The sequence below is a fragment of the Cotesia glomerata genome, linkage group LG7 (assembly GCF_020080835.1).
Source record: "Cotesia glomerata isolate CgM1 linkage group LG7, MPM_Cglom_v2.3, whole genome shotgun sequence".
Classification (NCBI taxonomy): domain Eukaryota; kingdom Metazoa; phylum Arthropoda; class Insecta; order Hymenoptera; family Braconidae; genus Cotesia; species Cotesia glomerata.
The window spans coordinates 262,541-288,870 of record NC_058164.1 but is presented as its reverse complement, the minus strand read 5'-3'; the positions used below and the strand labels follow the sequence as shown (position 1 = coordinate 288,870).

Below are 26,330 nucleotides of genomic sequence, written 5' to 3'. Positions count from 1 at the left end.
GATCGTAAATTTATTAATATCACCTGAGAGAGCGAGAACGAGACTTTCTGAGAGAAATTTGTACCAAAACCCTGACGTCATCTTCTGACGCAGGATCGAGAGTTTATACCACTACATAGACTGGGATGTTGTTATCCAACGAGCAAAATCCATCAGCCGCATATATTCTTCACTGCTTATATTTTACTTTCTGCTGGTTTTGCTCTTGATATATATATATAAATTATTCCGGACCATTTGATGATACTTAAAATATAATATTCAAATTATTATGAATATTTATGTAAAAGTCATTTTTAAATATTTTATTTTTTAAACCTACCTTTCTTCAATTTACATCTTGATACTTGAAATCTTAATTTTTTTATTATAAATGTTTTGTTAATTATTGAAATTCTTTCTGAGAAATTAAATATTTAAAATTATTTGAATACTGAAAATTCTCAAGTCAAAAAAAAAGCCAAGTTTGATCTTTTAAAGCGATAAACAGATGCTAAAAAGAAGCCAAGAAAGTGCTGCCACCTAGGAAACTAATGCTGTTGATAGAAGAGAAAACTGCATTGGTTTTATTAGCATTATAAAATGAAGATTTAAATGCACACATACGCTGTGGATCTGGTGGTGTGAATTGGGCTCCGAGAACTCAAGTGTACGCCACAGGAAAATCAACAGATACTTTGATGCAAACGTCTCTGCTCACATAAATGGATCGTTGTAACAGGTGTTTTTAGCTGACAGAGAGGGGGTTTTCACAGGTGGCCCTCAACTCACTGAGCGCTTCACTTTATATTACTCTCATCTGTTGTATAAAGTATTAAGTATTAATGTAAACACGCTAATGTATAAGTATATGGAATTAAATTTAAAGCACTTGACACAAGTAATAATAAAAATAGAGCTTTGTACAAATAATAATATAGTAACTCTATTTTATTTAAATAATCTTTAGGTTATTCACATGAAAATTTTTGAAATAAGAAAGAAAGAAAGAAAGAGAATTGAATTCTCTTAGGATCATTAGCGTGAACCACCAAGCATGGAATTCCCGACCACGAAAAACCATCCGGTTGACTATGAGCCTACTCAACCGATCTCAGCATTCGGTTTACCCGCAAACTCCAACCACTGGTTTTCCCAATCTTCGTGTTAAATTGCATTAGCATTTCAAGCTTGAGTACTGGTAATATCTCTCTGGTGATACCAGAGTTGCTAAATGTTATTTTATATAAATAATCATAATTAAAAATAAAATAGTATATACCGTCTGCCAGAGAGACAATCAAAATATGCCTTGACATCTGATAAATACATAAATTTACTGGGTCTGGTCGCATACCAGTCAATCGGATTGACTGACCAGTCGAAAATAATTTCAATACATCTCTCACTTTCAGCACAACACTATCCAATATTGGATTTGATTCTGTACATGTTGAAGAGTGACGTGTTGGTTGATATATATGTGGATATTTTTGATTCATTATGTAGGTATGAATCTATGGTTATAGTATATAATATTTAAATGTATGTGTAGATACATTTGGAGTGGACACATTGTAAATGTTTGAGGATTATTGACGTGCAATTGAAGCAAGGAAAGGCAATTAGCAACAGCAATGATTAATTAATCAAGTACATTTCCATGTCCCATCACGTCCATGTGTCCATCCACCACCTATTTCTCATATGTATATTCACCCTGTCGGGCGTTAAATATTGCTGGACTGCTCAACGTTATATATGCATATTTTAATTATTATTTTCAATATATTCGTGTCATTAATAATTTGTATATCCATTTTCAGCGTTAATATTTTATAAATTAAATTATTAATAATTACAAGGGATATTTGCATACTGATAAAAATATGTAGACTGACAAATAGGTGGAAAGGTTTAATTAAACTAGACTGGCTCGTTTTGATAATAAATTTAGGTCCATCCTGTAACTCACCTCAAATAATGTTTTAAATAAATAAATTCATACATTTATTAGAATGTAAAAAGAGTGAGTTTATAAACACATATACATATATATAGGTGAAGAACACACCGTACCGTTTATTCACTGGCAGATCCCGCTATTTTATGGGAATCAAGAGGGGATGAGAAACGTTGTTGTCGCGGACTACTCGACCCATATAACCGATACGAACAGAACAGTGAACGAACCACGCGTGGCTGATGCGACACACATATACTTGCAAATATATATATATATATAAACACAAGAGAGAAAGACAAGAGTAATCTCTCTACTTACTACTATCTGTTGGCAAACGGGAGTAGCACGTGCGCGGATAAATGTATCTTGTACTCTTATCCATGGGCATGGCTAGCCGGTGGTTGGTGGTAGGTTGTAAGTGCTAAGTGGCAAGTGGTAGGTGTTTTAACTTTAATTCAACCGCGACAATAGATCATCCAATTACAACTAAAGACATCAGCTGTCGAGCTGTCTCTCCTGCTTCTCACCAAAGTTTAAAGTGACAATACACCTCTATCCCTACTTTTCCTCCAATTCTTTGTCTCTCTCTTTTATTATTTTATTTCTCTGATGATCGCTACTGACTACACAATTATAATAATAAACACAACGTACTCGCTTGCACACTAATTCTCTCTTTTTCCAGGTTTGGTGGTATGGCATCGACGATGATTCGCTAACCAGTATCGGTACCGTCTACTACAACTAAACAGCCATGATGAGGCCATTAATTTAATGTCTCACGGCCATTCACCTAGAATTATTATACTACACACCACCACCACCACCACCATCACCGATCAAGCTATATATACATATTACTACTATTATAAGTATCGATATTGTTGCTGTTGTTATTATTATTATTATATTCATTCATAAATTATTATCTTACAAGTAAAATGTATAAATGTAAACTAAACGGTCGTTAGAAAAATAACGTGCGATCGTGGGCGAGTCATTGTTTTGCGCTTACGTATATTATTAGGTAGCGTAAATCCACATGTATATATCTATATCGTTATGCATGCAGTTTTATCAAAGTGGATGTTACTAATAATATATGTATATAGATGTACCAAGTACATGCGAGTAGCTCGAGTGATCCGAGACGTCACGTGCTCTCTTATGTTTACACTGAGCCAAGTGGTGTTGCTGACCTGGGTCAAGGTTGTCCCAATGCCTGTCGTAATCTTTGATTTAGATAACATGCTCTTTACAGTTATTGTAACTAAACGCTTGCGTATTAATATTATTAATAAACGTATTATATATTTACAGACACGTCAATGTTATCTTTCGATAGTTATTATTATTGTTAATTAATATACACTCAACCTCGACAGTCATTGACCACAAATTCCAATTAGTGTTAATCAATTAACATTTCAAAATTAAATACAAGAATTATTGGGGGATTGATCTAATTAATTGGGGTAGGTAATTAAGGTAGAGCATTTAATTAACAGTATCAATACCTGATACCATTTGATTGAGAATTTATAATTTAATAGTGGATTATTTATTACAGATAACAATGTCTAGGAGGATTAATTAATCAAAGGGATATAATATTGTCATGTGTGGCGGATCTTTATAATTTTTCTTCCGATAAGATAAGACTAAGTAAAGTATTAGTTAACTAAGAAATCTGACCGGTACCAGAAGACCAGTACCAGTAGCGGCATATTACACCATTCCTGTTTGTATATATAATACAAATACTATTGAATCGACGGTACGATACCACCACGACGACGACGACAAGTGTACTCCACTTTCATTCATTCAGTAATTCTAAAAATAAGCTGCTGCCGATTCACAACGCATGAATGACAATCGAGTTGTAGGGAATGGAAGGACGTAGTGCGGATACGGGGAATTGAATTCTTCGTCCTCTATACTATACTTGATCCATATAGATATATATGTGTATACATCTCTTCTATCTCTCTTATTGCTCTAGCTTTCTCCTTTGGTCGTTGGTTGACCCTGAAATTTCGCGAAAATCGATTAACATAGATTTCACTACTGTTACTGTTACTGTTACATAAATGTGTGTTACACGGAAGAGAATTCATCAGCCAAACACGTTCTCAATCTCTGGTTCGAGAGATATCAACAACTAACAACCCGGTAATTTTGGAGCTTCCATTTGAAAATATGTTAATTAAGTTGTGCTGAGCGTATTACATACATAAGTGTGTACTTAGTTTAATTTTCGATATTCAGGAGAATAGAAAATATGTTAGTTTTAGCTTGAGAAAACGTAGATATCGATCTGATCGGATCCCCCTGGTATAAACATGCCGGTTCAACGTGACTATGACAGCAGGGGCGGATCATCCGATAAAAAACATTTCCCGGATAGGACGTACCATGCTACACTTACAATATCAGCTTCTACTTTGGTCCTTCTATCTTTATATAATCGATACACACATACACTATCTCCTAGACTTTTATTTATTGTATTAAATAAGCTATAAAATATGTTACTGCTCAATACATCTTTTTAGTTGTTCTCTAATATATATATATTACATAAAATACATAAATCCAATAACTTTACTCTTTCTCTTTTACTTTACAATATATTTTAGTTGTTACTCGTGAAAGAATTTTTAATAAACGCATATTTTAACCTTTATTAGACGGGTAGAGAAAATTTGCATAATAAAAAACATACCAAGTCACAAATTTAAAATGAAATATTGATATTCGTTGAAAAATTTTACATTTTCATTTTAGATTATTATTTTTTCATTTAAAGTATCGCTATGAAATTATTTGCTCTGGTTTCGAATAACTAGATTTATTGAAACGCCAAACATTTCCGCAGACCAATAATGGATAACTACTTTAACATCATAAATTGTTTTTTGCATCAATATTGAGCTTAAAAATATCGGAGCCCTTATTTTTTTATTGATAATATTTATCTCACGGTGGATGACAACCCTGTAAAGAAATTAATAGTAGAAGAACAAGTCTAATTGATTGTTATAACTCGAAGGACATTGAAAAAGCCCCAAGTTTATATGTGTCTATAGTATAATATAAAAATAATTATTATCATTATTAGTAATACATCAAATAAAATATAAATGTAGACGTAGCCGTGGATATACACTTGACACGAGGAGTTCCTTTTATTATCAAGGTCATCGTATCCCTTGTGACAAACAAGTAAAATAATAACAATAAAATAAAACAGTATCACATACAATTAGATTTCATAGAATAATAGAGACGCAAAGCGAATGACCTGTTGCTGAGACAATAAACCATTCAACGATCAATGGCTTTATTTTTTAATTTTATTAGATTACATCCTCGTACTCTACCGCCAACCAATAAAAATACTAATTTTCCATTTACTTATTCAACTATTCGTTTAAATAACTTAAAAACTTGTCGATGTAATTAATTTTATAAATTTAATACAATTTCTCTTAAATTATTTTTAAAAGCATTTCGATTGGAGCTTTGCGCTCAACACTCTGCATAGAAGAGCAAGTTGAAAATCACTGGCGTATTTTATCAAACACAGCTGCAGCGATATTATTCATATCTAGAGATATAATTCACATACTCCAAATAACTTTTTTAATAATATAAACAAATATTTCAACTGTGAATAATATTATATACCCATTTATAGAATTACAGTTATACAGAAAATAATAGATAAAATAAAATTTAATTTTACAAAATAAATAATTACGTGAATAATTAGTGAATACACGGTTATCTGACCAGTGATTCTCATGATAATTAAAAAATACAAATATATATTTTAATTTATAGGATAACGTGGAATAAACGTGCTGGAATGAAGTCTGGCAACCCTGTACAGAGTTGAAGTTGCGGGGTTGAATTTCAAACGTTTGCAGCAGCGATACGAGGGGCTTACAGAGAACCAGCAGGCAGCAGCAGACCTCTCTACACATACACAACACACATACAATATTTAGTTGTATAAAGTAAAACCGTGTACAGCTTAGTAGAGGGGACTAATACAAACTCAAGCACGAATACTACTACAAATACCAAATAAAGGCTTCTGTTGGTATGGTTGATGTACAAGCACACATTTATATTACTTGAGCTTATATTATTGTTGTAGGTGTGCACCGTAGCTGCTTGGTTCTATACTTACTTCAGTGGTATCGCATCGATATATGTGTGTATGTATGTATATTATAACGGTGCGTCGTAGAACGCTGACGGTATTTATACGTATATGTGTGTATGTAGGTAGAGAGCAAAGAGGAGACGACGGCCATGCTGCCATGCGGGTTTATGGACGCCTGGTAGGCGGACAAACAGAGTGGAAAACTGACGGCCCCTTCCTTTACTTATATTACTTGCCAGGTTGGGTTCAAGTTCCGTCACCGGTTCGACGATTTTACCGTCGCACGAATATCCATAACATAACCAGCAGCAAGAACCTAAAAATATTCAACTCCACTCCAAAACAACACAGTATTTTTTTTATTTTTTATATATATTATATCCGTTTTTAAATATTTATGTTTAAAAAGATATTATGATACATAAATTAACTAGGGCTGACCTGTGATCTTTAACCCTTAGTTATCTACTATCTATTATCTCTATCGGTTTATCCTTAAATATTTCAATGCATAGTCATAAAATCCATAGAGTACGACCTGGGTTTGTATAAATGCCTCTACCTGAAAATTATTATAAAAGAAACGAGCACGTTTATAGTTATACGTTACACAGGAATACCAAAAATACCGAGTGAGTCGAGGGCTCGGATTTAAATTTAAAACCACTTAAAATAATTACTGGGAAAAGAAAAAAAAAAAAAAAAAAAAAAAAGAGACATTTTTTTTCCGTTTTATTCTTTCTGCTAGGGATAGAGAGTTATTTAAACATTTACTAATTGCTTAAGTAATAAAATAAAATAAAATTAGTAACTATTGTCAAAGATATATTTATTATTATTATGATTATGTATTTTTATTCTATAAACGTAAAGTTAAAGTTGTAGTTTATAGTTGGGTGTAGAGCATGACTCGCTCAGCGCTTTCCATCATATCAGTATGCCTGGCTCAAGTTAACCGATGAAGGATGGAGTAGATGCTTCGATGTTGGTGTCTTGGTGCAAATAGTCGATGTATTGGTAGCATCGGAGTCCAGGGTTGGTGTGTGTATGTGTGTGCGGCTGTCAGTCCAAGAAACAAGAGGAGAGAGCCACTAGACAAGGACAGGATATAAGATAGAGGAGATAAGAAAGACTATATATACAGTACACGTGGAGCAGTACGTCCGGGTGAGCGAGTGAGTACATTGTAGGTCGATTTTATATGTGTATGTATATTTATACGTGTGTTTGCAGAGATAAAGGACTGGGACTGGGGCTTGGTTGAATGTGTGTGTGTGTGTGTGTGTGTGCTAGTGCTTGGTGGGATTATCGTCATACTGCCGCCAACATGTACAGCATAGCACTAACACTAAAAACCGAGAACGAGCCGTCCCTGGCTCCACATCCCACGGACTACGGACTACCGACAACTGCCTAGCCGATGAAACTGGATGTACCGATGTACCGATGTGCCAATGTAATGCCAACTACTTTCCACACTTGTAAACTTTGTCTATATATAATATGCGTGCGCATAAATTCACCATCTGTGTCTCTCCTTAATAGATCTATGTACACTATTTTATTCTGGATGTGTATATGTGTGTATAATGTTGTAGCTAGACTACTCCACGTGAAGAAGAAGAAGAAGAAGAAGTAGTAGTAGTAGTAGTAATGACATGTGAATCAGAAGGGAAAGGATTGTCAGGCATTGCGATGCTGTACCACCTAACGTCTCTTCCAGATTCGATACTTTACTCTATTTGTGTCATCCTTGCTATCCTTACATCTACGTCTCAAATGATAACATACGTCAAGATAAATGTATATACATATATGTTTAAGTTGTAGCAGATGCGTAGATGATGTAGAAATAGGATCTGGTGTTGGGTATACCATTATATATACCTTTGGTGAGCTGGCAGTACAGGGTAAGCTGGATATATATATAAATTTAATTTACGAGTTAGTATTGGTGGACATTTCCACGTAATCGTTTGATAGTATTTGAAATTTAACAGGACAGCGGTGAGCGATAGGAGCAGAAGCAACCCCTGTTGTGCTGATGGAGATTGTATTTGGTTTAGTTGGAGCACCCAGCAGCTGAATGTTCAACAGAACATAATGTTGAATCCCCTGTTAGTCGCCCAGAATACAGACTACTGCTGGCGACTGAGAATTGCTAGCGAATGAGGCTACAAGCGAAAGCTCTCTCACGTGTTATTCTATCTAATGTTTGTCTCTCTTTTAACATACATGCTGTATGCTGGCTGGCTGACTATGCATTCGTATGTATTCATCAACATCATCATCATCATCATCATCGGCATCGTCGTCGGCGGCGTCATGATCGTATAAATACAAAAGCAGTAACGTGCATTCGCGTGAACATCCTTTGCGATTAAATTTAACGTTGATGATACTGGTACTGGTATTGGTATTGATGGAACACAAAATACTAATGAAAACTGGATATGTATACGGTATGATGCATATCTCGTGTGGAAGGATCAAGTCTCGACATAGCGTAACGAGTAACGACCATCATAGATATCAGAGTTTAGTTTGTTGAGTTAGCACAGTGAGTTGGAGCGAGTACTGTTGGGTACGGGATACGGCACTGTCGCGTACCTCCCAGGCAGCCTCAACATCGATTTCTAGTCGCTTACCCAGCAGCACGATCGAGCGAGAGAACAGAAACAGAACAGAACAGAACATCAAATATAATACTACCTCTATATTCTACAACGACCACGACGATGATGATGATGATGATGAAGCCTTGTCGTGGCGACATAGTTCTATACTCCTATCCTGGTAGATAGACATTCTATTTTATTTTATAATAATTTTATGTTTGACAAATATAAAATCTGATTTATATTTTTTTGTAGGATTTATATAAAAAGTATTATTGATGAAAAAAAAAAAGAAGAAAAGCGTATACTCGACAGGGTTTGACTGAAAAATTTTCAATTGGACCCGAAGGCTTCTTCAACAAGGGTGCAAAGTATTAAAAGTAGTTTTTTTAAGCAGCAGTACAGAAGCAGAAGCAACGCAGCTATACGCCAGTAGAAGTAGAATGTATGGAAGTAGTAGGGATTGTTGGAGGAGAGTTGAGTCGGACTTTGCTGGCGTGGCTTCCAAGGGGAGCTGGGGAACCAGAGACGAGGGACAGTTGGCGTGGAAGGTCGGTTGCGCGAGCAACGTGATACACTGATACACCAGAAATGTATGTCCATGTACATACAGACGGTGTAGATGTAGAGTGTAGACTGGCTCTTGGCTCAGTTGGCTCTTGGGGAATTATTTAAAATGATGATGATGATGATGATGATGATGCAGGAACAGTGGGGAGACCCAGTTGGTAGCGATGGCGCTGCCCTCGTTCGGGCTTTGGTATTACTATAGTTAACGCACGAGCAAACTAAAAGCAAATCGACTTTACTGGTGGTTTATACTCGTAGCCTTTGTAGGCACTGTATCCGTACCCGTACCCGTACCCGTACCCGTACCGAGCAGTAGAGCGATTCGATACATACGTACGTACACTGGTATAGTATACGATTTATAAGAACTTACGAACAACCAACCCGATACGAGCATTGAGAATTTAGAGTTACATTATCCAAGTTGGAACTCTCTCCTCGTAGCTCCGTAGCTCCTCGTTGGAACTTTGCCTGAGCAACTCCAACGCTGACGATCTCTATACTGTGTGGTGCTATACTGTTCTCGATTTCGATTCAAATAAATCGTCGTTACATACAGTACATAATAGTACATCCTCAGCTCAGCTCTAACCGCACCAAATACAAAACGTGGGAGCGTGTGAGTAGAGTGAGTGTGTGAATATTATCATCATTGGCGTATGCGCGTGTCTTTAAACGACACCCTACCGTACGTGACCGTCTCCTAATTATTACTGTATGTACCAACTTTAGTGCCCGAGTCTGAGCCTCTACTGAGCCCGAGAGAATAAGAAATAATAATAATAATAATAAAAAAAAAAAAAAAAAAAAAAAACAAAACAAAACAAAACAAAAACTATACATTGACGCACCAAAGTGCATCGTGGCTCCAACTCTAGCAACTACTGGTGAGCAATCGGTACCTACTTGATTATTTATAAAAATAACAACACTCTGTTATACTTTTTATTTTTATTATTAATAAGATATTTAATTAAATTAAATTAAAATTATAAATACTGTTTGTGAGTTTTAGAGCAAATATTTATTTATTTATTTATTATAATAATTTAAATATTTTTTGCTCACTCACTGACAACTTGTAGCCTCGTTGTCTTGGTCATTATCCACACACACGCATACACCTCGTTATTGTTATTGTCATCGTCGTCATCGTCATGGTCGTTGTCGCGGTTCTGTGTGGTGTGTGTATAATAAATAAATAAATAAATCTAGTTATCAGTTTAATTTTATTATTGATTGATTATAACACTGGATGTTATTATTTATATTTAATTTATAATTTTTATGATTTATTTTTTTTTATTTTTCAAAAAAGTAATCACCAGCCGTGGGAATGCTGCTGACATACGTTCAAATGAAGCGTAAATGGAACGAGTGACATCGCACTGAAAGACAAGGATAACAACGACCACGTCGACTTGTACTACGTCTACCAGTGGAGAAAAGTATACTGGCTCTTGTGGTGATAAGCACTGACTTTAAAAACCTCACCTTGTGTTTATTTTTTTATTTACTTTACTGTTTAGTTTTTATTTTAATTTATTTTTATTTCTCTTTCTCTTTTTTTTTTTTTTGTATTCGGTAACTTTAAAAACTCCAATACGATACGAGTCATCATTGGTATGGTAGAATATCTGGGAGCGCTGCGCTGGTTTTCAGAGCTACAAAAAATATAATTGTCTGAAGCCGGTGGAAGAGCGGACAGTACTACAGCAGAGACGAGTATCTGCATTTAATAATTTTTAAATTTTCCCGGACGTACGGCCGAACGATTGTCGTTTACAGTTGAGGTCGGTGGCTGTTGCGACGAGTGACACAGTCGAAAATTTAACATATATATACATATATAAAGATAAAAAAAAAGAGAGACAGAGAGAGAGAGAGAGAAAAAAGGCTTGCGTGTGTAGAATAGCGACGCGCTGAGAACGTTTAAAAGAGAGAGAGGGAAAAGATACCGAGGAGGCGGTATTTACTGCTCCGTAAAGTGGTGCCCCCTATTGGCTGAGCACTTCCCTTCCACCAACAAGAAACAAGGACGGCGAAGGGACCGAGTGTGGGGCTTGATCGCACGATTCTCTCCCACCACCAGAACATTAAATTTCGCAAGCACTGAGTATCGCGCCCTATGAAGTCGTAGTGAGATTATATTTGAGTCCGTAGTGAACGGTACAGCACCGGACTTACGACTACTCGTAGGTTCTTTAAAAAGTTTTAATTATTTAAAAGAAAAACTGTGACTGGATTTTTATTTTTTTTTTCTTCATTATTTTTTTTTTTCCAACTAAAATTACCGTGAGTCTGACAGAGAAGCACTGTCGAGTTTCTGATTGGTCATAGTCGAGGGAATAGTGGGTTTCAACAGTGGAAGAGAAACCAGTCGTGTCGTGAACGGCTTCGTGTTAATATCGTTGGTGTGTTAAATAAGAATAATAAAATATAAATTTTTACTAGTTAAATAATAAATAATTGTCCCAGATCGTATTATCGGTAACCGCGTGGATAGTACGCATTGTATGTCCATGCTGTTTGGTTGTTCCGTCACCGGCAAATACGAGAATACGAGTTTATGTTGTCAAGTAGTAGTGTGAGTAACAGTAACAGAAGCACAAGCACAAGCACAAGCACAAGCAAAATCAGCATACAGAGATAGGGTGAAATAGAATACTACATCTCACTCACGCGGCGGTTTTCACTGGCAAACTGCGAGAGGGGAGATTATATATTTTATTTTAGTTAAAACCACCAGAGTAACAAGCACCGACAAATATATAAAGATTAACAGAGACAGACAGATTGTATTCTACATACTGCTCTGTCCGAGACGTTGCTGTCGCCCTCTATACGTCTAATCACAAATTACAGTTTTCACAATGGCTTCCGTAAGGGATACGGCGACTTTCTTTCTCGAGGGTACGGCAAGCCAATTCGAACACGTTATTAAATTGTATCCCCAGGCATTGAGACTCAAGGCCGATAGGAAAAACAAGAAACCCGAGGAACTTATCAAATTGGACAATTGGTAAGTTATTATTATTATTATTATTATTATTATTAATACAGTAATGTCATATCTATATTTCTATACATTATATTATCTACATAGAATATATGTCCTTTATAGATGTATTTTTTACACACATGGCTAATGTTTTTCAGAGTTCTGTCTTTAATATTTATTTTTTAAAGTCCGCTATACAAGTTGATTCGTTTTATGGATATATTGATAAAGCCAATATTATTTAGCTGTTTTGAGTATATACAGAACATACGTGTAAAAGTACTACCAGCAGAAGTATATAATATATAAGCAGTAGCAGCAGCAGCGACGGGTTTAGCTTTTACAACACACAGTACACACCACGGGACAATGAACCCGTACCATGCCTACTCGTCAGTTTGCCAGCACGTAGCACACTGTGCCCGTGTATTTGAGCGCACAACTTCCAATCTCAATCTGTTTCCCCTCGTTTATCCGATACCACCCCCCGCGATTCGCCGACACATCTCTTCTCTATTAACAGACACTCACATATACCTTATAGACATTGACAATTAGGCAGTCTTTAAATACCCACACACTCACACAAGCTAACTACGTCATCATTAATAATTGTTTTCCTTTTTTCATCATCATCATCATCATCATCGTTACCACGAGTTTTATCAAATATACACAATTGTCACGTGCTCTGGTTCTTTTCTTTTTAGTAAATACTTAGATCTTAACCTTTTGTCTTTACCGCTTCTTTTTTTTTTTACTTTTTTTCTTTTTTCCAATTAGAGTAAAAAATTTAATAAATCATTTTGTCGCTATAAAAAATTTATATCAGCTTGACATTTAATAGAAGCGCTAAAAATAATTTTAGATTCTCTGTCTAAAAAAGTTTAATCAATTAAATTATTTATTTATTCAAAAGATAACTCATTTAAAGGTTTAATTATTAATTGATCTAATTAACTTGAACTTAATAAAATTTAATTTTATGTAATTATTGATTTTTACAGTGACAATAATAACCCACTAGATTTTTTTATATGTCGTTTATTAATAACTTTAAATTCAATGACAAATGTTATTTGACAATTGCTAATAAAATTACAAACCTTTTTACTTTTTTTTAATATTATTTTTAACAGAGTTCATCAGGAAAAATTAATATCGTAGCGACGGCTATTGATCGTCAGCTTTTTTTCTTTTTTCTTCAATCTCACTCTATTGATTCCGAGTCTATTTAAAATTTATAATTTTTTTTAAGTAAATAACGATAATGAATAATATAAAAGTTAATTGTCAATAAAATTCCGAGTAATGAAAAAGTATTGTTTGTTACTTAGCATTTGTTAAATCGATAATCGATACTATTGAATTTCAATTTCACTTACAGTATTACTTTTAATTTCTGTAATAAAAATTCATTGAATCACATTAATTAATTAAATACTCAATTTACTGATTAAATATTATTTAACATCAGCATTGAGGAAACCCCGATTAAAGTTTGAAGTTAAATGTTGCAAAGTTTAATAAATTTTGGAGTTGGAGCTTAGCACACGGTACTAATACATAAGTGCATAGCTCTTAGTGTCAGACATATGTCACTATTATCACAAAAACCCCATTAAACTTTTTATTTGCCAATCAATCCACTTTTTTTGTTTATTTCAAATTTAATAACAAATTATATTTACGCACCTGGCTGCTTACGTAATTGTTTTAAAATTTTTGAATTGTACTCTGATTATTTACTTGGTTTTTTTTTTTTTTTTAATTAAAAATTATTTTTGTATTACATTGTATTATTTATTTATTTATTTATGAGTAATGAGTTTTATAGAGAGTAATAGAAATAATAAATGAAGTATATAAAGAAGCATAGAGCGAGTGATTGTGTCAAGGCTGTTTTTGTTGGAGTGCGTTGCGTGCTAAGAGCGCCTCTCAAAATGGACGCAAGTATGCTGACGCAGCATGCTCAAATGTAACTCTTTCCTCATCGTTGTACATCCTATACCAATTACTAAATTTATATTTTATTTTAAAAAAAACAAATTAAAGCTCTAAAATTTTTTTTTTGATTAAATATGTATTTTTTAATTGTTATATTTCAGGTATCAAAATGAACTCCCAAAAAAGATAAAATCCCGTGGCAAAGATGCCCATCTTAATCACGAAGAATTAGTTCAGACAATGAAATGGAAGCAGACAGTAAGTGTCATCGTTAGTTTAAAGAGATGAGAAAAAAAAAAAAAATAATATAAAGTTGCGTAATTATTTGGTAATTAATGTATGGTTGTTTTTATTTTTTAATTTTAGCGAGGCAAGTTTTACCCACAGCTCTCATACTTGGTAAAAGTAAACACTCCCCGAGCAGTGATGGCTGAGACAAAAAAAGCTTTCAAAAAACTTCCAAACTTGGAGCAAGCCATTACAGCACTATCGAATCTCAAAGGAGTCGGGACGACGATGGCGTCAGCACTACTCGCAGCCGCATCACCCGAGCACGCTCCCTTCATGGCTGATGAGTGTCTCATGGCGATACCTGAAATCGAGGGCATTGATTACACGACCAAGGAGTACCTCAATTTTGTTCAACACATCCAGACCACCGTCGAGAGGCTTAACCAACAGAGTAAGTGCCTACTTTTATGCCCTTTTATTTTTAATTTTAATTGAGGGAACAAAAAATTCAAACATTTTTTTTTTTTTTTATTTAAATGTCTCGTTCAATTTTTTTTAAATTTTAACTATTGATTTTTCAACATAAAATAATATATTATAATTATCCGATGTATTAAATCAATAATATTGATTGTTGAGATGAGAAAGAGAAAACTGTAGTCCATCTTAGATAAAATTGAAAAAAAAAAAAAATAAATAAATAAATAAATAAAAGCTGGCGTTTATAAAAATCGAGGGCCGACCATGACTGTGGATTAATAAAATTACAGCGACGAATGGAAAGACCTGGAGCCCTCATCGAGTAGAATTGGCACTGTGGACTCATTACATAGCATCTGAAATGAAGCCAGAATTGCTTGATGGGATCCCCGGAGTCACGGAAAATGGAAAAACTCACTCATCGAGCAATGGAGACGCGACTGAGCCCTCAGACGACAGCAATCAAGATGCAGCTGTTGTTAATGGAAAAGAACCAGCAACGATTGATCCAGCTGCCATCGACGAGAACAGCACAACCACCTCCTTTACCGAGGACTCTATGGACAAACCAGCGACTCCAATCACTGCTGCTGTCGCCAGTGAAGACACTAACGATTCGTTAACAACAAACGAAAATGAAGATTGCAGCAACACATCAAGGCCAACTGACAGTGAGGATACTGAAGATTCACAGGACGCTCAGGAACCACCCATTAAAAAAATTAAAAAGTGACCTCAAAGCCTTAATTCATCATTAACACAACAACACAACCACCCTATCTATCATAGCCTTGTGTCGGCCAACATGACTCCGATCACGGCGAGACGTTTTTAATCGCGGGAGTTACCACCATCACCACCATCTATTAATAAAATAAAACAATTTAATAAAAAAAAAAAAAAAAAAAAAACAACATTTATTATTACAATGATTATTATCACCATCACCTCAGGGTCGCGAAAGTAATATCCAAACAAACTTTCCCAATTTTACATTATTAACAATTTAAAAAAAAAAAAAAAAAAAAAAAAAAAAAAATTCAAAAAAAAAAAGTTATTCGTTTTCTCATCCTAGCTAGGATCTCGTATTTAATTACTATTATTATCATTGAATTAATTAACTATAATATTAAAAAGGCCGATGTTCTTTTGTTTAATAATTGTAATAAAAAATGGCTTGTGCTCCTCCGTGTTTTTGTCACGTTTTATTGTAAATTATAAATATCAATTGAGAGATTAACATCACTCCAATCAGTCGATTTATTACGAAAAATAAATTTTCCTTTTTCGATATATACTTTTACTAAGTTTGTGTTTGAGTAAATGTCGCGTGATCGGAGGCTGCCTTACACACTGATTGCGCGGGTACGATCCAAACATGAACAAAAATAATAACGCGTAATTTAATGTAACAATTTAGTTTATTTATGGTATATATTAATTTCTTTACTACTTTACTGTTTGTTTAAAATTATTTAATATTTCACTACTTATGTCGTCGATAAAATAATTTGTATCATTTGTAATGAAATAATAATTGACCCAACGTGATCATTTTTATAAACATTTCGACACAATGGCAAAATAATTATTAATTATTTAATTAATCTATTATAATTATAATTATTATTAATTATCGAATCATTACCATAATTTATAGCTGAAATAAAATATGAGTAAAAAAACTGCATGAGTGATGCATAAAGCAAACCAAATACCTTGTAAGTACATTAAGGGAAAATAAAAAGAATTAGCTTTCAGTCGACTTGACTAGAAAAAAAAAAAAAAAAATAATAAATAAAAGCAACAACATTTATTAAGAGCGGTTGATAGTTGATTTTCAAACGAGTTTTGCTTATGAATAAGATAAAATTTTGAAAAAAACGCTTCGCTCTTACGATAGATAATTAAATTATCTATTGTAAGAGCGAAGCGCTTTTTTTTAGAAAATTTTCATTTATTTATGCATAAAGTTGTACAAGTATGACGAAGATACTTTCGTTTGTCCAATAGAGGGCGAGAGAGAGAAAAAATGTAAACCCTTCTTAATAATGAAAACAATTAACTAAATGAATAGAGGAGAGAGATAATTGCAGATTAAATACAAAACACACTGCACTGAGATTTTTTTTGTACAGGAATATTGAAATAAACTAGTATTTTTTCATAATAATACAACGTCGAGATAATAGTAATAATAATGATAATTATGACAACAATAACAACAACCCAAACATTTAATTATAATAACATGAGTATACATTGAGATCGAGACACAAGAAGCAACAAGCAAATAATAATAATTAATAAAAAAAATGAAATTTCTTGAAGTGTGAGAATGGGGTAAAATGGCTGAGTATCGCGAGTGCCTGAGTTTTATGTGTACTTGTATGTATTGTTATTGTATGTTGTGCTTTTGTATGATTATTACTGAAGAGAAAAAATAATAAAAAAGGGTATACGAAAGGATAATGTGAAAAATTATTAATCAATAAGCTTTTCCATTAATGATAATAAATTTTGTTACTACTCAATCATTATTATTATTACTATTACTATTGAAACACAAAATACACACACATATAAACACACTATTCCCGTGTTACATAGATAACATATTGTAATAATAAAATTTTGAATGCTACGAACTACAGCTAAAGTCGACATTTAATGCAGTTTTATTATTAATTATTTAATTAAATAAATAAATATACAAACTCAAAAGAGTTAATAAAAGTAGACAAAAAATAAGTAAATATTGGATTCTTTTTTATTTCCAATCTATTTTGTATTGTAGTGATAAACTTTTTTTCTCTTTTGAATTGTACAATTAATGAATTTGTGGCGGTTTTTATTATTATAAAGTAGTTGATATATATAGTTAATAAAGTGTATTTATTTAGGAATAAATAATCCCGAGACAGTCGATCGTTATTTCGTTGCTCGTGGCTTGTGATTTTTTCTTTTTTTTTTTTTTTTTTCATTAGTAATGAAAAGGTAAAATAAATAATTTTATTAATCAACTAATTTTATAATTATATTATATAATCGGTATCGATTATTATGATTATGAGAATCTATTATGTGTATGATTCGCGCTGACATTCCATAAATTTAATAGACATCAAGACAAGTCATTAATTTATCCATTTTATTCATCTATTATGTCATTAAATAATTAATTAACACTATATTATATGAAAGATTCTTATTATAATTATTATTATTATTTTGTATACAAATATATATATAATAATAATAATAATAATAAAGATAAATTTGTGAATGAATGCGCGGTATTATTTTTAAGTCCGTTGTCGTTATCGACTTATTCGCACGTCATTCATTTAAAATAAATATACACTAATGTCTAATTAACTTTGTTTTAGCAAAAAAAATTTTTAAAAAGTGAAAAAAAAAAAAATTGTATAATTAATTTTAGATCCTCATTTAATTGTTATAAGTGTCCATTTTTTTTTTGTATAAACAATTTATAAATAAAAACTAGCCAATAAATGAAACATTATTAATTAATAATATTTAATTAAGTAAATCATGTTATTGTCATTACCGATGTTTCATGTTTTAAAAAATCAGCAAGTAAAAAATAAAAAAAATAATAAAATATTAAAAAAGCGTAAATTTATCATTAATCATTTTTTTTAACATTTCAATTTTATAAACTCGCGAACGCTACTCTAATAACAACAGCCTTTTTAAACTATTATTATTAATAATAGGATAAAAATGTTTAAAAAACGTGCGGAGCACTGCCATGGAGCGACTCGCCGTCGAAATTTAGATCTATTATATTAATTATTATCGTAGTTATACATTTTAGAGCACTTATTAAATATAAATTGCATGTAATTGTAAGTCCAGGATTATTGATAAAAAAAAATCGAGCCGAAAAGCTTTTGGATTGGTAGTTTATAAGAGTAATAATAATAATTAAAAATAAATGAATAAATAAATAAAAGACTTCTCTTATTGTACCTCGTGTTGTAGGACCCTGGAACAATTTATATTATAAAATAAATTAATAATAAAAAAAAAAAAACATCCTAGCGCTGGATACGATAGATTTAGATACTTCACTTATGGCCTTAACATGCAGTTAACAAACAACAAATTAAATAATATACCAATCCACTATTATTTATTATAATATTATTAAGGAGTAATTATTATTGTTATTATTTTTTAAGTAGCTTACAGTGAGACGAGGATGAGAAAGCGATCCAAGCTTTTTAATAAAAATAATAAATTTAAAAAACTTATTTTCGTGCTCTGGTGGTGTTCGGTCTTGATAACTTATTAAATAATGATTCCGAGCACTCTTATATAAATAACGCTATTTATATGTATTTAATAGTACTCGTAAGACAAAGGTAACTGCGATTCAATAAATAAATAAAATAAAATAATAATAATAATAATGATAATGATAAATGATTGTAATTATCGGAGTGAATATATTATGTACTGTAGTGAATGATTATTTAAAAAATAAATAATAATAAAAATAAATAAGCTTTATTATTATTTAGATAATTTTAATGACAACCTCTGGATATAATATTATAATAATAATTAAAATAAATAGGGAAGAGATAGATTGCGGATGATACGGTGACCTAATAATATCTAGAGTGACATAGAATTTAAATAAGTTGTAGTAATAGTGGGAGATAGCAGTGTCTAGACCTGCAGACGTATCTCAGACTCATATATATATATTTTATTATAAAGGAATACTTGGTGGTATTCCCCGAGACGTGTTGGGGTGCAGGCGGTTAGTTACACTCAATACACGCTCACCTACCAACAATACATTTATATATATATAATATAAGAGAGTAAGAGTACTGACATACATACACATTGAGACAAGCCGCTTATTCAACTTCTCTATACTTGTGAAACAGACTCTGTATCACATAATATAATAATTTAATAGCTTTAAAAGACAGAACCAGTTAACAACACCTATACAATAACAATAATATATAAAAGGGACTAAGTATAATAATAATAATAATAATAACAAGTGTTGCGGATAAGAGAAGAGAGAAGAAAGAGGGGGTGATTGGCCCGACAGGTCGTTGTTATGTGTGTGCTCATACTGATGGTGATACTCTTTGGATTACGTCACAGACAGCAGAAACAACTGGTTGCTGGTACTGCTATTGCTAGTGCTGGTGCTGGTCGTCAGGAGGGTGGTGTGGGGGAGGGGAATCGGGAGTCTTCCAAAGGGGTTTCCCGGGGCTCGCGGGATGGAATACGAGGTTCTCTGATGCTCTACTGGATGTAAAACAGAGAAAGAAGAATAGAGGAGCAGAGGAGCAGAGGAGCAGAGACCATCACTGAGAATGGAGATCCGCGGTGTAGTGCGGGTGATACTGCTGCTGCTGTGTACCAGACGGATGATATACAAAACACAAGGTCACGAGTAAGGCTTTTACTTGTATTTGTAGATATATAGAGTAGTATGTGGTATCTGTAAACATTGAGTGACGTAACACGTGCGACCTGCGACGTGCGACTTTCCTCTACATACCATCTACCAGCACATGTTGTTACTCTACATTCATATCAACATTATACTTTTACTCTAACCGGGTAGTTTATACTCACCAATTATCAATACATTATCAGGCCATCTACGTCCTACTGCCCTTCATCTCTCTGTCAATAATATTAATTCTCATTAACATTTTGATATTTAGTTCATTTTATAAAAAGTTTAAACAGTAATATTTCTTACAATATTTTTGAAAGCAAAATATCCAGCTTAAAAAAGTGAATGTCATTTTAAAGACTTAATGAGGAGGGTTTTAAAAGCTTCAATCTATCTTTAAGAAAAATTTCTAAGTATAAATAAGGTTTTTCACAAAATTCAAGGACGTTAATTTTTCATAGGACTGGGCAGTCCGGGTCGGCTAATGCATTCCATTCACCAGGGTAAAGTCCAAACTTTACTCAAAAGATAGCTATAGGTATATAGATATAATGGTGTGAGCTGTCTGTAAATATACTTTGTAGTCTCTCCATTTGAAGTTATATCTTCTAGCTTAAACCTTATACCTTATACCTGAGTTAGGTGGAGCAGTACAATATGCTGTGAAATACCCAAACCAGTCTCAGTCTACTGGATCCTTTGTACAGCCGAGGATTTATACCCTGGCTCGGAATACAAATATATTGTACCGATGGTCTTCTCTACTGTTAAAGTAGGTAGCAGGCAGCCTGCAATAGGATATAAGCTGTAAACGTTTCTCGAGGGTCAAAGTTTCTCTTTGTCCTTTCATTCTATAACACTGTGCTGTGCTATGGGTATACTAGCTCAGCATTTTCAATTTTATTTTTACATTTATTTTTATTTTTATACTTATAGAGTAGGCTTTGGGCCAGAGCGAGAGTTTCTGAGAGCTGTGCTTTGAACATTCTCTCCCTATATCTACTATTGCTTCCAAAATCCTTATCCCTGTGCTCAGTATATAGCCTCAAGCTCACTAAAGTTAGTAGTAGTGCTTTTGCTTTTGCTTTTGCTTTTGCTGATGATGATGATGATGATGCACTCGCTTAAACGTATGGGTATAGCAGCTGGCTTATTCACAGCCGGCATTCTCTACACTCTATATTATGTACATATATATATATAAAACAGTGGGGTTGCTGGCTGTGGTGGTTCTCTTTTTCAGAATTTTTTCTCTTCCTAGCCTGGCATATAACGACACTGCGGGCTTTCAGAGCCAGAGCCAGGGGCGTAACAGGGCGTAGTTATTTTGTGGCGTACGTTCAACTAATACTCCTATCCAGCTTGTTATTTATTCCAACAAATATATTCGTTAGATGTTTAAATAGTTGTGAGCTTTGCTGAGATCATCTTTAACATTGCTGATGTTGCTCAATTTTTTTTTTTTTTAATTATTTTCTCTAAAACATTTGTCGAGCTTTTATATAATTTAAATAAAACTCTGAACTGGTACTGAAATTACTGGGTGTTTATTTTTATAAAAAATATGTCGTATTGAAAAAATTGAATTATTATTGCACCGAGTTGTATAAAAATAAAAAACGAGGTGATTTTTATTATTAGATGTAGATAGACAAAAGAATGAATGATGAATTATAAACTGGTATCGGCCGCAGAGCCAACAAGCAAACCAACCGGACAATAGATCGTTATTTCCGTGAATATAAAGCTAAAATAGTTCCTATCGATTTACGTCTACACAGTCTATACATACACATGTATATTTCTATTATCAGTTTTGCAATAACTTTATCAATATTTTATTTTAAAATTTCATCGGGTCTTTCTTCTTTAATTAAACAACCACTAGTCTTCTCATTCTACTTATTAAGTACAGTAATAAAATTTTAGTCAATTTTTTTACAGTATTTAATTATAGCATCGAGTATTTCTTGCCAGTGTAATTGAATCGGTATGACCATGACAGTAACAGTTCAATGACATTATTGCTATCCATCTACATCATACAGGTTGTTGAGAGGTATTAATACACTAGAAGAGGAAGGTAACGAATAAAATTAAGTTGTGCTTACAACATATAGATATACTGTAAGCTGGTAATCGTACTGAAACACACCGCACACCCCCACTAATAACATACACGAGTGAGTATAAAATACATCAGCAGCAGTAGCAGCAGTAGCAGTAACGTTGCACGTACCAAATGTATATGTATACAATACGAACCATTGACCACACCAGGGATATCGTCTGTCTCGGGATGAATGAACCGTTACGTCACGCACTTGCACTCTCAATGTCCCCGCGTTTCCTCTTCATCCTCTTTATCCTCCTCTTGAAACCACCGCCTCCTCTTCCTCTTCCTCTTCCTCATCCTCTCACTCTTTTTATTATACGGTCGTTTCTTCTCTTGTTCTGAAGAGAGTATCACTCTAACTATTTTTTGTATATATTTTCTGTGCTGCTTTTAATCAACACTTGATATCAAACTTCTTGCCCTTTAATTCTGTTCACCATTATTAAATTTATTCTTTCTATTTCAGGACTTTCGCCGTGCTAAACAATTCGCGTTTGTATTGTTATCATCATTGGCGCGTGTACGTGAGTACGGTATTGCGTTTCTTTAATCGATTAACCGTACATCAGCTGGAGATAACACCACAAACCCTAAGTACACTCGATAGGGGTCAACGTATTATTTTAATATAATATTTATGCCAGGATGTAAGTGTGTATTGTCATGCAGACAGCTACTAGACTCACACGATTATTTCACTCTGATAAAATATTTCTAAAGTCACGCTAAATTTTTTTTTTCTCTGTTTCTTTAATTTATGTTTTTAGATTTTTAATATCCGTTTGTTTTTAATCCAGAGTCGAATTAAATTGCTGGGATAATTTTTTATAATTTAAATTCAACTAAAAAATAAAGAAAGAAAGAAAAAAATTAGTAATTAAATAGAGTGAAAATTATTTTTTAAAAAATATTCTGTATTTACAAGATAAATCATTGTGATAAATGATTAATGTTATAAGGCTCGCGATAATTTAGATAAAGTATATACGCATTAAAGAAAAAAAAAAAAAAAAAAAAAAATAAATAAATAAACTAGGTCTCGACAATGGTCTCACGGGGCTCTCGGCCAACTTCTTTTAAATTCGGGTATAATTTAGCACGTGGTCCGTCACTATTAACCCGACCATGGAACTCGGGTCGTCGATCTTTCGGCATACTTCGATACAGCCAAATATCCAAGAGACTCTTTGATACGCTAATTTTTCGCTCTTGTTTTATTGCTGGAGTAGCTGTACAAGCAGGCGGTGACATTGGTGAGTCTGTTGTTGCCCGGATTACACTTGCACGTCCACCCATTTCCTCTTTTCCAATTCTAATAACAAAAAAATTTAATATTTAATAGTAAAAAATAATAATTATTATAAAAAATAATTAAATAAATAAATACCCATCTAATTTTCTAGTAGCGGCATCAAGCTCAACTTTATCTTTATCGCTCTTGTTTCTAATTTCAAGAAGACAAATAAGGACTTCCATATGCATCTGAGAATTATCGGCATGTGCTTTTACAAATGTCTCAAGCTCTTCCCATAACAAACGATAATGCTCTTCTCGACGAATGGTACTTTTTCCGCCACGTCCGCCTCCAAGATTCGGGAGAGCCAAGCTCTCGTGTTTCGATTCCAATTGCAATAAATTGAACATTAATTTCTTGCATTTTATCAGATCGTCTTTCGTCATTTCCTCTTTTATCATCAGCTCTGGAAGTGGATCGATTATTTGTTTTAAATTGAACATCAGCGTACTTGAAATTGACATTGGCCAGTAACGCGTATGACAATCAAGTCTCGCCTTCATTTTTGGAACCAATTCATCTTCTTGATTGTTGTTTGTGCGTTTCAACGGAGCCAACACATTGGCTCGCATCAAAGCACCAAAGTCAGTGATCCGGTAATCGGTGACACGTCCTCCGCAACCCTCACTGATTGACGGTGGATCTTCGAGGACACTGCGCGCAGTCGACAGAGTGTGAATAAATATTTCTCCACCGTGAGACGCCAGCAAGTGTGATATTGTTTTGCCGCCGCTCTTGCGAACCATTTCCAGCATAACTGATCTACCGTTAAGCAAAAAGTTTATTAAACACGAAGAGGGACGACTATTTACGTCTACCGGAGTTATCCGGTGCATTGCTGTGCAGTTTTGCATCTCTGATGCGCTGCAACCGCGAGGTGTACACCATTTTAATGTTACTGTTTCGTACTCTGATCCTTCTTCGAATCTACGAAACGTTTTCAATAATGCTGAGTCCTGGGGGTTACCTAAAAAATATTTTTATTTATATTATCTCTCTATTATTAAACAGTCAATTTTATTTTTATAAAATTTATTATAATTACCATTTAAAATAGAAGAATGAGCATTAACTGAATGAAAAATTTCGACATCGTAATTAGCCGAAGAACTTGCATTTTGCTCCTCTTTCATTGGAATTCCCGTTACTGTTGTACTCGATAAATTATAGTGTGACAAAATCAAATGAGATAATTTTGAGTGTAGAGCTGTTGCTTTCATAGAATGAACTTCCATGGTCAGCAAAGGTGACAACTGTAAATAATAAGTCAATTATAAATAATTAATTGAGTAATATTAGTTTGTCGCTAAATAATTACCTCTCTGGGGCTTTGGTTAGTCACTTGAGATTCAATAGTGGTGGGGAATATATTCAATATAACTAAATGACAATGATGTATTGGCATCAAACTGGAACAAAAATTTAATTCATTATAAATAATTAAAATCATTGTAAATAAAATTTAACTTACTGATCAGAACCCATTGCAATTTTATTTTGCTGAGTTAGTTGATTTAAAAAAATATTTTCCAAGCTCTTCATATTGATGTCATCTCGCGCGCTGGTTATACATACAATGCGCCCACGATTTAATAATTTATTATCATTTTCATTCAAGGATGTCCTTATGGAGTGCTGAGTTTCCGAGCACTCGGTCAAAGCTTCTATCGCGACTCTCAGACCATGGATAACTGAGTAATCAACACCGGGCTGGTGATTTCGCGGTGGTATTCCAATTATCGCCATTCCATTCATTATCTACATTAAAAAAAAAAAAAAAAAAATTTAATTAAGTACTTTTATTGATTAGCAATAAAATAAATTCTTACATGAGCTAAATTCTGCTGGGTAGGACTCCAAGTATTGAGAATGTGTGCTGCATGATCGCTCACCACAAATCTCACCTGTAATTCAGTGATTTTCATTAATTTATAATAAATAAATTTGATAATTTATATTCTGTTGAACATACCAGCTTTCCTGAAGGGAATAAATCCCAAACGATTCGACAATACTCCATAGAAGACTCGACACTTGTCGTCCATAGTGATTTACAAATTGGAGCTAGAGGTATATGATTGGGACCACGACTTTTTAAACACTCAAATTCCAGAGGACTGTCTGTTGAAATTCCAAAATATGGAGTATGATCCAATACAAATATTGTTTTATGGTTTGCTGGGAACATTGTTTAATAATTTATCTGTAAAATAATAACAATTTATATTATTGACAGGCTTAACCTCAAAGTAAAAGAACATATGTATACTTACTGATATTTATTGTTAAACAAATTAAAAATTAAATTGTCATTTTTTAATAAAATTTATAAAAATTTTTCAGCTGGAGCATTTTTATTAATAAAATAATTGATTTAACATGACAATAATGCAATTGAATATTTACAATAAACAGCCGGTTTATTTACGTACTTTCAATTAAAAATCATATCACACTCTCAACTTGTTTAATCGATTATTTAGAAATCTA

General features: G+C 33.3%; 2 protein-coding genes and 1 long non-coding RNA gene across 5 annotated transcripts; 2 read left to right on the top strand and 1 right to left on the bottom strand.

The window, feature by feature from the left end:
• Positions 1-2,862: 2,862 nt before the first annotated feature.
• On the top strand, positions 2,863-8,216 carry LOC123268316. Its single transcript, XR_006510209.1, has 7 exons — positions 2,863-3,420; positions 3,516-4,120; positions 5,795-6,056; positions 6,114-6,178; positions 6,245-6,472; positions 7,008-8,032; positions 8,106-8,216. It is a non-coding gene; the product is annotated as an uncharacterized LOC123268316 (long non-coding RNA).
• Positions 8,217-10,102: 1,886 nt separating this feature from the next.
• On the top strand, positions 10,103-15,880 carry LOC123268311. Of its 3 annotated transcripts, XM_044733280.1 has the most exons (6): positions 10,103-10,197; positions 10,629-11,724; positions 11,789-12,332; positions 14,420-14,516; positions 14,625-14,940; positions 15,260-15,880. In XM_044733280.1, exons 3-6 carry the CDS (start codon positions 12,184-12,186, stop codon positions 15,700-15,702), a joined length of 1,005 nt encoding a protein of 334 aa, XP_044589215.1. In that variant the 5' UTR covers positions 10,103-10,197; positions 10,629-11,724; positions 11,789-12,183; the 3' UTR covers positions 15,703-15,880. The 3 variants fall into 3 exon arrangements, with proteins under 3 accessions (XP_044589215.1, XP_044589213.1, XP_044589214.1); XM_044733278.1 differs by having other exon boundaries at positions 10,629-12,332; XM_044733279.1 differs by having other exon boundaries at positions 10,117-10,208; positions 10,629-12,332.
• Positions 15,881-23,439: 7,559 nt separating this feature from the next.
• LOC123268308 (integrator complex subunit 13) lies at positions 23,440-26,192 on the bottom strand. Its single transcript, XM_044733272.1, has 8 exons — positions 26,114-26,192; positions 25,813-26,043; positions 25,670-25,744; positions 25,312-25,598; positions 25,159-25,249; positions 24,886-25,093; positions 23,934-24,807; positions 23,440-23,858 (listed from the first exon to the last, which is right to left on the bottom strand). The coding sequence occupies exons 2-8, from the start codon at positions 26,026-26,028 to the stop codon at positions 23,579-23,581; spliced, it is 2,031 nt and encodes a 676-aa protein (XP_044589207.1). The 5' UTR covers positions 26,029-26,043; positions 26,114-26,192; the 3' UTR covers positions 23,440-23,578.
• Positions 26,193-26,330: the final 138 nt, after the last annotated feature.